At 44.8% G+C, this 14,204-nt stretch overlaps 1 protein-coding gene across 3 annotated transcripts in view; it reads left to right on the top strand.

The window, feature by feature from the left end:
* Positions 1-6,338: 6,338 nt before the first annotated feature.
* The window catches only part of SMOC2 (SPARC related modular calcium binding 2), a 144,933-nt gene continuing 137,067 nt past the window's right edge, over positions 6,339-14,204 (top strand). For all 3 annotated transcript variants that reach the window (XM_074925053.1, XM_074925064.1, XM_074925073.1), the window contains exon 1: positions 6,339-6,969. In XM_074925053.1, coding sequence (XP_074781154.1) covers positions 6,895-6,969 — 75 coding nt within the window. In that variant the 5' untranslated portion in view covers positions 6,339-6,894. The remainder of the gene's footprint in view (positions 6,970-14,204) is intronic.

Below are 14,204 nucleotides of genomic sequence, written 5' to 3' on the forward strand. Positions count from 1 at the left end.
GTCTTTACTTGGACAGTCACTGAGGGTAGAAAGGAGAAAATACACTTTCCTTCCCTATGTCCCCCTTATGAGGAGGGGTAGGAAGGAATGAGACAAGGGGTGAGGAATGACTAGTCTATGCTTGTTTGCTTTCTACTTCCTAATTTCTTAAAAGGCATTAATGCCTGTGTAAGGTGCCACAGTAAGAGCCTTAGACACCGAGTACCTCTGTATATGTATGAGGAAGGAGTGGCGTGGAAAGGGACAAGGAAGGCTACCTGGCACACTGAGGAGGCTTCACCTCGATCCTGTCCTGGGTTGATCTCTGTTGGTGGTGACAGCGTGGCTCTGGCACTGGGCCCATTTAAGCTTTGGCATCTGGGCTGAGATTGCTCGGTGTAGTGAAGGCTTTGAAAACACCTCATGCCCACAGGCAGCTGGCTTGGGACCATGGAGCTTGCTTTACACAGGGCTGAGGAACAGGCATGAGAACGTAATGGTTTTTGGGTTACTACGAGTTTACAAATCTGAAATAGCAAGCTGGTACACAATACAAATGTCAGTGCTGGGGACTGGAAATAAGAAATATTCATGCACTTTACCTAGCTTTTTATTCCACATTTAGGACTGCATGAAATTTCCACTGTTAAAATACCACAGTTTTCCCGTGAAAGCATTTCCATTTAACTCCACAGCAGGCCTCTTTCTATTCTTCTGGGAAGCAGTGCACATGGGATGCTGAAGTAGCACATCTCTAACAGCTGCCTAGGATCTACCCAATAAGAAGATTTCCTATGTCTTCACATTCAAACTGTTTGCTCCTTCTTCTATTTGTAAGTATAAGGAACTTATGCTGGAAGTTGATGAGCGATACAGCAAACAGGTAGTGATAGAAAAATAAATGTGATCAAGGAAAGGGAATAATAATACATGTGTTCTGATTTTCTACTGCATCCTATGTCACTTCAGCTACTCCACTGGCTCTCAGAAAAACATGTTATAGCTGTTTTCCTGTGTGATTTTCATGCCTTGTGTAAATCTGGTTACAAGCGTTGGGGATGAATTTATGCCTCCCCAGACAGAGCTCCTCCTGCTCCTCCACACTATGTTTTTTTTCTAAGGCTCTACAACTGCAGAATCCCGTGGTTGTTTCCAGGCCATCAGGCAGCAGACCAAGTTTGTCAGCAACATTTCCAAAAGGCTTTTTTTTTCCCCCTCTTTTTCCTTCTTCCCTCTGTTGGTGCTCACATCCTTCTTGCCATCCCGGGTGCTCCTTTGACTCATGAGCCAGCCAGTTTTTCAGAGTTTGGTCCTGATCCCAACCACACCATCCCAAATTCTACACTTGGGCAAAAGATGAGCGCCTCTGGCCATAGAGCCGTGGTGATCCAGGAGGGTGATTTAATGAAAGGTGAGTGAGTGAGTCAGCAGCAATGCCTCTCTCTGCGTCGCAACAAGAAACCTTCTGAGAAGTTGAAAGAGTGTACTGGCATTAGGTGATGGGGAGAGCTCAGCAGAACTGAGTCTCTGGCAGATGAGAAAGGCACTATCACTGCTCTTACCCCACAAGACGCAGAGCAGGTTTTTTTTTCCGTTGTTGTTGTCCTGAAGAATGAAGTCCTCTTCCTCATACTGGCTGCTCACTAAAGTGTGATAAAAGCTCCAACAGTAATCTCTAATCATGAAAAATGCAACATGCTGAAACTGGAAAGTCTAACTGAAGGATGATGAAACTTTTCAAAGCTATCTGTTTTTTCCAAGGACAACCAGCTACCCAGAGGCCTGTTCCTCCACAACTTTGACTTGACTTCTACATTCTGTCCCTTTTCTAAAAGGCCAGTTTGATGACTTTATTTTGAATGATCAAATAATGCGTGGGCCTTGGTGTTTTTGGGATGAGGGTTTGGCTCACCTGTGTAGCTCTCAAGAAACGGGATCTCAGGCCCTGGTTCCCATAAACATTTAAAAATTCCACCCCATGTTTCATGTGGCACACAGCACAGCTGCTTGCTCATAGCTGTGTTAAAACAACTATGTGTTAAAGAAGTTTACAAAGACTATTTTCTACTTTAAAAAAAATAATGAATGAGTAATTTTTTATTTTTTGTTTAAGAAGTCCCACAAACTTCTACTTATCTCTTGGACTCCATCTTCCCTACTACTCACAGCAAACACAAAGTAGTAAGACAGCAGAGTGCTTTCTTATTAATTTAAACTAAACAAACGGTATATAAGGGATATCATCCATATCAAATGTGAAAGTCTGTGAATACAGTTTAATGATACAAGTATGGTAGGGCTGGAGTCTTGGGTCACTGTGAGCTTTTCATTCATATTCATATAAAAGCCATGGGAGACTTGCCATTGATGTCAGTTGGTTTTGATTTAGTACTTTTGTTTATAAGAAGCTAAGTGATAATGCTTTACAAGTAAAAAAAAAAACAAAAAACCAAACCAAAACCAAAAAAACCCCACAAAACCCAAAAAAACCCCCAAAACCAACTTATATTTTGTTATTATTTGCTACAGGCCCAGACCAGGACTTCATGATGCTCAGTAATGTAGAAACCTAGGAGAGAAAGGTAGCCACACAGCACAGAAACAACTGTTCTGTACCTGTTTGCATGTCTGGCAGTGCCTGTATGTTCTCGAAGTATTACAAGAACTGCTTGCTTGACTTTTAATATTATTTCCTATTCTTTTTCCAAACTTTAATCAAGGGTTTGTCATACCTCAAGTGAGGTTGCAGAATGAGTTTGCTGCTTGAGAAACAGCACACTTGAAAAGCAGGTGAGAGCACAGGGTCTGCTCAGTAAATCTTTGAAGGAGGATGCCAGGAGTCCATAGGAGAAAAAGAGTATCTTTCTAAGAATTGCATTATTCTCTGTCAAACAACACCTGATCCTGCTATGAGAAGCAGACTCCGAACACTTACATACCACAGCCAAGTAACATGGCTTGGATCTAGTGGTCCATCCCTGCCGTTACAGTACTGCATTGAAACCTAAGAGGATTTACTTTCTGTAGCCTTGATAGTTAAGAGCCAGATAACTCTTCCTTTCTCACGGTTAGAATTTCCAAGACTCATACTGGAACAATCCTGCTGAATTTAATGCAGGATGGTCAGCCATCCACAGGATTTAAAGCAACCTGCACAATTCTACAGCAGAGAGATAATTCCCTTTTGTTTTTTTCTAACCTAAATAAAAACATGAAAAGAAAGCATTCATGCTCTAGTAAATTCTGCTGAATAATTCTTGTATACTTGGATCCACTGCTGTTAAACTATACAGGACTGCTCCATGAGGCTCACTCATCTAAGCAACACAAGTTGCTCTCTACAAAAGTTCTAAAAAGACTTGGGGGAAGAGGAGAAAACATAGGTCTTGTTACAACAGCAGAAGTGTAGGACCTCAGGAAACTTGGATACAATTCCCAATGTAGCAGAATCAAGTCTGGACATGGTTCTCGTGTGAGGTGGGAACTAGATCAAAATTGACCCTGAGAGATGATCCAGAAGATGTCTGACTGTGGGGGATGAGGACTGGCCTTAGGCTAAACCTACCACTGACAAACTACAGCAAGTAATGTAAAACAAAATTTTCCTTCAGTGGCATCTATGCAGGGGGAACACTCACAGTGTACTGTGAATGGACTCATGAGTCTGGAAATCTGTCTCCTTTTTAAATGGGAGATCAACAGCAGTGAGGAATACTGATGTGACTCTCTCTCATAGTCCTTCCCCAGCTATAACAAGGAAAACCATTTATTTCTCTTTTTATATCCCTTATCTAATCAGACTGGAAGTTCTTGGAGGCAAGTAAGTTTCTTGCCACCATGGTGATGACTGGAAGCTCTGCCTATTAAAATCACTCCATTACATTATAAAACAGTATTTTCAATTGCTTAAGCCTTGCCAGTTTTTTATCACTTGGTCTCAACATTTTCCTTTAAAAATACTTTAGGCTGAATTATCTTCTGGGATGGGGGCAAAGAAAGGGAAGAAGAAATTTTAAGTAGCATACTCAAGTATCTGGAGAAAAAAAAGCTGGGAAAATGACAGTAGACAAAATAACTGCCTATTTTGGCAAGCTATCTTTATTTTAAAACCATAGTGCCACCAGTTTCTGGACTCTAGACTTCCTTTTTTTTTTTTTGCAGAGGTTTTTGCTTTTTGGCTATTGCCAACTCTGTGAAACCCACCCAAATTTGACTAAGTTATAAACTCTCAAAAACCTGAAGCTTGTTTTTATTTGACAAATTTCTCATCTATTCTGAGCATGAATATATTTTCCTGTAATATCAAATCCAAAGTGCTGTGCCATTTAGTAGGTCCTGAAAGGCCTGTCTGCCATGAATTGCCCTTGCCCAGCTACATGCCGGCAGTGCACAAGAGGACACTGAGCTGAAGGCAAAGGGGATGTGGGGCTAGCAAGCTGCAAAGAGTGTGGCAGAAGGGAAAGCAGGCATGGGGCTGAAGGGCTGCTTGGTCATGAAGGAGACCCTGACCCAAACTGGGAGACAGACTGGGACAGACTGGCGGAGATGAAAGAGGTGAGACTGACTGCATGGACAAGGCAATGGGAATGGGAGGTTTGATGAGGGGAAAATGAGGTACATGTGGAGAAAACTTTGAGGTATGAAAGATTCTGGAGTCATGGTTGCACAAAAAAAACCCCCAAAAAGCTCCTTCTGGCTCTGACAGAGACATCAACAGTTTTACCACCTCCCAGCTGAGAGGAAAAGGCTGTGAAACCCGTGCAGACAAAATATCCTGCACTGCCTACTGCAGCAAATGGCAATCTGTTCTCTCTGTGTGAGACGCTGCTAGTCTGAGACTGATGGAGGTCTGTGTGGTGCAGCGAAGGGTCTCAAACATGCTGTGACCTGGGCAATGCCATGTTAGCTTTCTTTTCTTTTTCCCATTTAAAAAACCCAGGAGATTTTTCCCATTTTAAAAACCCATCCACACATGCGCGCACATACTTTGTGGCGATAAGAGAGTTGTTTAAAACCGTACTTTTTGAAAAGGGGGCTTTCCAAATTCTTGTGTCTCTGGTTCCTCAGTTGAGACGTGGAGAAGCTGTGACTAGTTTGTTGGCTGCATGCCCTGAACACTGTAGGATCTGGAAAAGTCAGCTGTAGGTGTCTTAAAGTAGGGCACGCGAGTCCGTTTGTAATTAATATCTACTTCCCTCCACCTTGGTTCACCGTGCGTGCAGCTACCGCTCGGGAGAGCAGGCTCCATCCCGAGCCCTGGCTGAGGCCGGGTGTGACTGCCAGGGTGTGACAAGCTTTGCAAGCTCGGAGCTGGACGCTTGGGGAAACTGTCACTTGTGTGCTGGGAGCGTGCCACTTCGCAGCCTTCCTAAAGCCCTTTTACGCCCGAGTCCTCTCCCACAAATGCGCACACCCTGAAGAATAAAGCAAGCCCTGATCGCTTCAGACTCCCCGGTAAACCCAGGGAATCGCGGGGGTCTCTGCAGGCCGGCAGCGAGCTGCCGCCCTCCAGGGAGGAGCGGGGGGACTCCTCCGCTGACAAAACTGCAGTAAAATGGTTTCTGTCAGGCAGCTGGGGGAAAGAGATCCTCTGGCGGTTCACAGTAAGGAAATATCAAAAGACCTCTATTTGCCTCCGAAAAGATAAGCGAGAAAAGTGCAGAACTGCCGGAAGGACGGATTCACCCGGCATTGGCGGCAGGCGAGGTACCGACCTGCGTCTCCGCGGGGTCCGCAGTGCCCGCTCCCCGCCGTGCCCGAGGGCCCAGCAGCGGCTCCCGGCCCCTGCCCCGCTCCTGCTCGCTTGTGCCCCCGCCAGAAATCCGCCTGCCGCGGCCCTCGCTCCGCGTCCCCTGCGGTGCCCGGTGGGCGGCGGGGCACGGCCGGGCTCGGGGCGCACCGGGAGAGCGGCGGGGTGCACCGGGAGGGGCTCGGGGTGCACCGGGAGAGCGGCGGGGTGCACCGGGAGGGGCTCGGGGTGCACCGGGACAGCGGCGGGGTGCACCGGGAGGGGCTCGGGGTGCACCGGGAGGGGGTCGGAGTGCACTGGGAGAGCGGCGGGGTGCACCGGGAGAGGGTCGCGGCGCACCGGGAGAGGGTCTGGGCGCACCGGGCCGGGGGTCGGGGCGCCTCTCAGCCCCCCCGCCAGCAGCTGCTGGTATTTGTACATGTTGATTCAGCAGGAGGCGGGGGGGAATGAGCCTTGCGGGGGGAGCAAGCCGGCGTCCCCCCGGGAGCACCGGGGAGGGTTAATCGGCGAGGATCTGTGGGTCTGGGAGGAGAAAGCGGAGGCCGGGCTGGGGAGGGGGGAGGATAAGAGGAAAAGGGGAAGAGCGGCTCGGTGAGGTCGCACACCGCCAGCCTCCGCACCCGCGGCAGAGGCTTCCCGCGGCCCCCCGCCGGCGCGGACACCAGAGGGGTGGTGCGGAAGGTCCTCCCTTCTCGTCCCAAACTTTTCCTCCCGCTTCCCCCCGCCCCGGGGGAGACGAGGCTGGAGGGGAAAGCAAGCGACCCCCAGGGCTAGGCAGCAGCCCGTCCGAGGCGGAGGGAGGGCCGGCCCCCCGGGGGAGGCGGCGGGGTCCGGCGGACCCCCCCGGCAGTGCCTGCGCGGCGGGAGGGCGCCGGGAGAAGACAGGAGCGGAGAGGCTGTGGAGCATCTCCGAGCCGGGGCTGACGCTCCAAGAGGAGGGAGGGACGCGGAGCGAGGGAGAAACTGCTGCCCCTCTGCTATACTCCCGTCCCTAGATTTCAAGGGGTGGGGTGGGAGAAAGCCAAGAGAGAACCTAAGCTGGGACCTCCCAGCGGGAGCGATTGAAAAGGAGCCAAGGCAGGCGTCGGAGGGGGGAGCGACATCCCAAGGAGAGTCCCCCTCCTCCGCTTCCCGGAGCCGCTGCGCGCCCGCCGCCGCCGCTCAGGATGTGGGTGCCGCTGCTGCTGCTGCTGCCGGAGCTGCTCCCCGCCGTGCCGGCCCAGAAGCTCTCCGCCCTGACGGTAAGGCCGCCCCGCCGCCGGGCGATGGGCGCCGGGGGTCCGGCGGGTCGCTCCCCCGGGGCTCACCTGAGCGGGCTGACGCGGGTCCCCCGGGCGGCCTGCGGGCGGGGGGCTGCTCCCCGCCGCGGACGGAGGATGGAGCCCCCGGCCTGGGTGCGGAGCCGTCCCGCGGCGTGTCCGGCGGCGCGGGGCGCGGGGAGCCGCCGGCACCGCCGCCCCGTCGCGTTTCTCCGGGGGAGAGCGCGGCCCGTGGCAGCGAAGTGGCAGTTTACTGCGGGTCTCCGCAGAGCTTCGAGCCAACGCTAACGTCCGCGTTAATGCTTTCATTTTCCCGAAGGGGAATAATGCTGCAGTGAGGTCTGCTTTTGGGCTGACCGATTTTACTTTAATTATAAAGCGACGTGAAGCAAGCCTCTTTGGGCTATTCCAGGCTCCAGGATGCTAAACATGGAACTCTGCTGCGTAGGGATGGGTGAGCCAATTCATTAGGCTTGCTAAATAAGCCATAACCACTTCTCTAGCCAAGACCTGAGGTTTGCAGCTAATAGCTCAGTTCAGTCGTCTTGTACAGCTTGCAGTGTTTGCAAAGCTATAATTAATGCAATCTGTAGAAATAAAAACATTTTCCTTAAATGTGTTTTTAAACAAGTGCTTGAGTAAACATAACGGGCAGCGAGTACCCCTTTCAAGCTGTTTTTAAGTGTTTTGGTGAGGGCTGTGCCCTTTACAGTTTATTATGCTAAACTTACAGGCAGTTGCAAAGTGAAATAGACTCTATTTTTGTCTCAGTCTTTCAGAAATTTTCTGTAAAATACTGAGTATTTTTTTTCCTTCCTTTTAATTTATTATTTTCTTTTCTTATTTTATTTTTGACTAAGGGGGGATAGGGACAGCTCAAGGAGAAACGGCAGTGGGGGATGGCTGAGCTGTTCATACCTGAAATTCTTCAGAAGAAGTTTTGCTTTCTTGTCTAGTGTGGGTTTTTTTTTAATGATTTGTAGATTAGAAGCTGCTAATTGAAAACCTTAAAGGAATGAGCTTGATCCATAAATTTTTTAATTTGTGGCATTTGAAAGTGTGGGGCAAATAAAGGCAAGTGATTCTCATCTTTTTCTTTTTAAGAACCCCAACTGAAGCGCCCTTAGACTGTCAGGTGATATATACTGTTATAGTTAACAGGTTAACATTACAATTTAATTCCAAGTTTACTTTCAGAAATGTGTAAACAGAATTTAGAAGAGATTACATGTTATATTATTTCTTTTGTATGTTAAAAAGTTCTAAATATTGTCATGGAAGTAAACTGGAAATGCTACCAAACCTTAATTTGTCCAGATATAAAATAAGTGATTGTGACTGTTACATCATCTTTAAATGATACATGATTCCAGTGTTGCCAAAGCCTTTTAATAGATGTATATAATTCACTGCTGAATGTAACTGTCATTCAGTGAGCGGTTGCTTGCCTCATGAAAGGGAAGAAAAATCTGGCCAAGGGCATTTGGGCAAACTCTTTAAAAATTAAATGTCATACACTCATGCAGATGTGTTTGACTTCACTGTTAGCCGAGAGGTGTCTGAAGTACCTCTGTTCCCTCTTCCACCAATCCAGAGTGTGTATTGTTTGTTTCTGTACCTTATAGTAGTGTACATCTTTATGAACCATGACCAGAAAACTCAATCCTGAGTGGAATCCCCACCCTCTGCTACCAAAAAGGTAATAGTTTTTGAGACTTTAAGCTTTTGGACTGAATTAAACTTGCATATTTCAGTAGGGGTAGCTAGCCTTGTTAGTAGAGGACTGTAAGTAGTGAGCCCATGCTAGTTTTTCCATTGCCTGTGCTCTTCTTAGAGAGATGGCTAGCCCATATGAATACTAGGCTACATTAGAAATCTTTCCATAAAGTGGGCAATGAACAGTGAGACACCCGTAGGAAGAAAACAGCACACACACACACACACACACACTTTTTACATCGTCCCACAAGACTAAACTATGAATGAGGCAGGTTTATTTGTACTATTTCTGTACTTCCCTATTTAAACAACAACAACAACAACAACAAAAAAGCAATGCTATTACAGCAACAAATACCACAGCACTAAATCATTCTTTACTCCTGCAGTCATTTTGCTTATAGCTCGCTAACTGTATAATCCTTTCCCACATGTACCTTTCTCAAATATTGATTAATAATAGTATCTGCATAGCTATAAGGAAAACCAAACCCAGGCTTTGTAGAAAGACCAAGAAAGCATATAACTTTTTTTCACCTGCTGTGCCAGTGTGTGATGACAGAGAACTACCGTTCTTTTCTACACATCAGATGAAGATTTTATTTTATTTGTGGTTGAAAGAATAACAAAGAAAGACTGATATTTTAATAAATAACCAGACGCCACAGGGACAGAGCATGTTTCACTGCGGACCTGAGTTTCATTAAAACTGCAGGATGATGACGGGCAGAGTGTGAACATCCCTGATGGTATCAAACTGTCACGGGTATATGTAGCTTGCCAGGTGGTGGCAATATCAGGGGCACAGTCTCCTTAATCGCAGTGGTAAATCTGCCATAAGATGAACCTTAGTAACGACATGATAGTAAAATTAAAGTTCCCTCTATCAAAAGCAAGTCTAAACTTAAGGTCATTTTCCAAAAGACGATTACATGGATCAGAGGTTTTTAACTTTCCTGGGTGTTAAACTGTTCAGGGATCTAAGCGACAAACTGAGTGATGGCCAGGCAGCAAGGAGAATAACAGCGTCTGTCTTTATGTTTTTCATCTGTCTAAACAGATTTCTGGACTGTTTTAGCTTTATGTCTTCACTAGCTCCAGAAGCAGAGTTTTACTTTCGGGGATGGCTTTTAGTAGTTTACAGAGCTGCATCCCCATTTAATTAGAATAATATTTTTGTGTTTCCCTTGGGCAGAAATACCCACAACAACCACTCACATCTATAGTTCAAGTGAGTATGTGATTTTCAGATGTAGGAAGCTGTGCATAGTCCAGTCACAAGAAATTACAGAGTTTTCACACAAATAACACCCCCAAGAGATTTTTGATTGCCTTACAGTCTTAAGTGATTGGAGGTCTGCAGGGACTGATGAGCATGTGACTTCCTATAACCTTGATAACAGCAATCAGGACAATTTCTGGCCAGCAGGCAGGTGCATCAGAGTAGTCAGAAGGTAGCTGCGATGCGTCAGGCAGCCTAGAGTCTGGTCTCCTGGTCCCCATGGCTGTATCTAAAGTGAGTGTGTGAGTGTTGTAACGTGTCACTCTGCCCAAACTGTGAAATCATTTGAACTCCTGTCTGTGTGTCAGAGTAGAGGTGCAACATGAGCGGTGGGCTGATGCACACCTGAATCTTTACTGAGGGGCCAGAATGTGCACCCGGGTTCAAGAGTTTCAAAGTTCTTGTGGGTTCACTGGGTTAGAGATAGCCCAAAGTTACTCTGAGTTTGTACCAATCAATCTTGACTTCTTGTAATAAAAAAATACACTTTGCTGAAGTTGCTCCTAGACTCTTGTCTTCTGAGTAGGAGCATGTTGCAATAATAGACAAAGTGAGGGGAAACATAATATTCCAGTTCTGAATTGCTAACTGAGCCACAGGGATGCATGGGGGAGGAGACCATTATTTAGTATTATATTTATTGTTTTTTCAAATAAACAAATATTGGCAACAGAACAATGGTTTTCATTCTGGGAAGATAGGCTGAGAGCTGTCTCATAAGAAACCGTGACATCTGGAGGGACTGTAGCCAATTTGGCTGCTCTGGGTTTTTCCTCTCCTTGTGTCAAATACCAATGTAAAACATTCTAACATTCCAGAGAATATCTTAAGTAGCCTTGTCCTTTTACCTTGTTTATGGAAAGACAGGTAATAGTCTGCAGTTCTCGTAGCACATTGTTGGAATGTTTTTTCAATGCCATATTTTTATTCTGCTCTGTGAGATGCACCCATTCTTTCTGGCTGTATGAAACTGATAAGAGCTGAGCCATATTGGCATGTTGTATCAGGGGAATAGTTGTATCTGGAAGATATAGGAACTTTTGTTTTGAAACACGATGTTTTGAAGAAAGCTGATTTTGTTCTTTGAATAAGTAAGCTTATGATCACTTCACTTGCCACCACGCTTACTTTGGCACTGTTTATGCTGTATTTTTGGAACCATCAACTTAGCTTTTATCTCAGTTGCCGTGTTGTGTGTGTGCATTTACTTGTACAAACAATAGGACATAAGTGTTTCTTATTTTAAAATCTTGATGACTTATACCACAAACTATTTTATTCTTTCAAAGCCTTGCTGAACCATGTGTCCTTCTCAATACAATATTGACCTTAGAACTTAGAAAGGAAGAAAGTTTGCTTGAAATCACTTCTTGAAATGAACACCTCTGCCTGTTAAAAGTTCCTTTCATCAGAGGCTGAATATTTCAGGGAACAATTGTTTTCTTTTTCTCCCTTGGCACAAGCTTTCTGAGTATTCAATAGCATTTAATGCGCTGGATAGCTTCCACAACACTCACCAATATAAGATGGACCACTAAGGTAGTTCAGTAAAGGGAAGCTAAACACAATCAAAGCTTTCCAAGTTAAGGACCCATTTGGATGGCGTCTGCAAACCCAAACATTTGGAAAAGTTACTCTAATTGTGACTGAAAAACCAAGACCATAAATAAAACTGTAAGTGGCTCCAGATCCTGACAGCATTGTTACTGCAAATGGGCACCGGTACAACCAAGGGTACATCAGCTCTGAAAATAAAACACTTTCAACAATGCTTCCTTGCAATAAATTCTCAAGACGCTTCTCACTAAAGAAGCAAATCCAAAACCTGTGAGAGTTATTATTAAAAGAGTCAGCAAAACTTTTGATCAGGGGTTAGAAGTAATTTTTCTGCATGTAGCCAACATAAACTCTACTTTATAATGGGAAAGATGTAGTGGAGATGACAGGTTGACTGCACACCCGTACGCTTTTAAAACTAGAAATGAAGAGTACAAGAGAATGTGGGTGGGGTAGGAAGAGCAGGACAGAGGAAACAAAAAGAAGTCGATCATGCATATTTGGGCTGGTTGTGATGCTTTCATCCATCCCCTATTGCCCGCTGAATACCTCGAGGAACAGCTGTGTGTATTCCTTGACAGTTGGCAAAACTCAAGGTTTGGTTCATTTTGAGAAGCCTCAAAAGGTTTAGCTGCTATCCAAAACCTATCTGAACCTTGTTGGTTTGGAAGTTGAGATACAAACCTTTTCAAGATCTGGCTTGCCCAGGACTTTGCTAGGGCTTCCATTTCTTCAGCCAGACCAGCCTCACCACAGGCGCAGCCATTTTCACATATTTTGGTACTTCCATTTCAGACCCAGGACCAGGAAGTGCCAAAGTGCCTGAAAATTAGAAACGGAGTAAGAAAGAGTTGAGATCAAAGACCTATTTCTGAATGTCAAATGAAGGTCTGAGTTTGGTTCAGGAGTGGCATTTTTCATCCGAACAAATTCATATGTTTTTGAAGAAGCTGAAGAGTGAATGGAGGTTACATTTTTCAAAGAACTCAGGGATTTCCGAACATTTTGTGTTTTCTTTAGGATCAAAACCCAAATGCTTCTTATTTTTCTGGTTGATTCAATATTGTATTTTGAGGTAGATTTTTAAAAAGTTCAGATGAAAGATTCATGGTGAAGGTAATATCACAGTGAAAAGTTGGAATGCTTTCTTGCTTTCTTCAGAAATAATGTAGTCAAAATAGTTTTTGACTGTGTGAATACTACCCTCTCCTTCTCTGCCCCTCTACTGTCTGCTACAACAAAATTCTGGTGATGCCAATCATTTTGGTCTCAGTGGCCCCGTGTTGTCTCATGTGATATGCTGCTGTTGACATTTCTCTATCCACTTCTGGTTATTAATTGATAATCACTGCCTTCATACTTATCTACTGTGGTAGATAAAACTCTTTTCAGTGCAACACTAGCTGTGAGCCTGAGAAGAGAAAATACTTCAGGAAAAAACTTACAATTTACAATATGCTGATGTCACACAGAATAATTTATGCCAAAGGAAAAGAAGGGATAACACAATGTAGCAAAAAATTGGCCATAAGCAAAGAACTGAGCAGAGAGCAGCAGGTATAGCATAAATAACTGCATTTTTTTGATCTGCCTAGTTGTCCCATCTACATAGGGAATTAGTCTGAATTACAGCCATTGGTGTAGTGCAATGGTGTTCGTGGGATACAAGGGTACAAACTTTGGTTACAGGGAGATGAAAGCTACCCAGAAGCATATGGACTGGTATTTAGATTGGTGCGGTGACACTTGGTATCAGAGGGTTTCTTAACATGAATTTTCCAAATGAATGGTCTTCAAACAGGCAAAGTTAATGTAGTGTTGCAATTTACCATAGAACCTGTGAAGTATGTTTGTGTGGAGTCAGTCCCCCAGACTGAAGTTTTAGCCAGCCCTTGCAGAAGAAATTGCCTTGATGAGTTAGAAACTGCCCTTCAGTGATTTTGTTTCCCCTTTCTAATTTATTAGCTTTTAAAAATGACTGCTAAGTATTTCATCAGCTGCTGAAAATCCAGGCTAATAGAGAATACATCCTAGAATTCTTGTTGGGACAGAAAGAGAAAACATTTCCTGAAGGTGATCCTTTCCAACTCTCTCCCTGGCTTGCTCAGTGTGCTGCTAGAAAACTCACTCAAGAATGTTTACCTCACACCTATACCAAACTTAGCTTGTTTCCTTCATTTACTTTAGTCTGCTTATCTGTCATCTGAGCCACTGAGTGAAGATTTTTTTTTTCTTTTGTGTTACTTAAATTTGTTCTGGGAATGTCATAGTATACTTTCCTGTCTTTTAGGTGTTAGTTTTTAAACTGTATACAAATTAGCTGTCATACACACGCTATAAATCTTTGACTCACTGTCCTAGAGCACCTAAAGAGTACTTACATGAAAATGAAGAAAAATTCCATTGCTCTGGAATGCTTTTTCTTTATTTATGCCATGGCTAGGTGCTGTATTTTACAGATTTTTAGAATACAAATGCTGCCATAAAGTGCTCACAGTCTTTTATTCAGGCTAGATTTATCATACATTTATCAACATTCTGACTTTTGTTCAGTATTAAAGCAAGATGCTGTCAGTGAATAAGCAGTGTAAATGCTCAGGAGAGGTCTGTACATTTTTTGAAATGAAAGTAATGTCAGATAAAGAATCATTTAAATGGT

Source organism: Athene noctua, chromosome 1 (assembly GCF_965140245.1).
Source record: "Athene noctua chromosome 1, bAthNoc1.hap1.1, whole genome shotgun sequence".
Taxonomy (NCBI): Eukaryota; Metazoa; Chordata; class Aves; order Strigiformes; family Strigidae; genus Athene; species Athene noctua.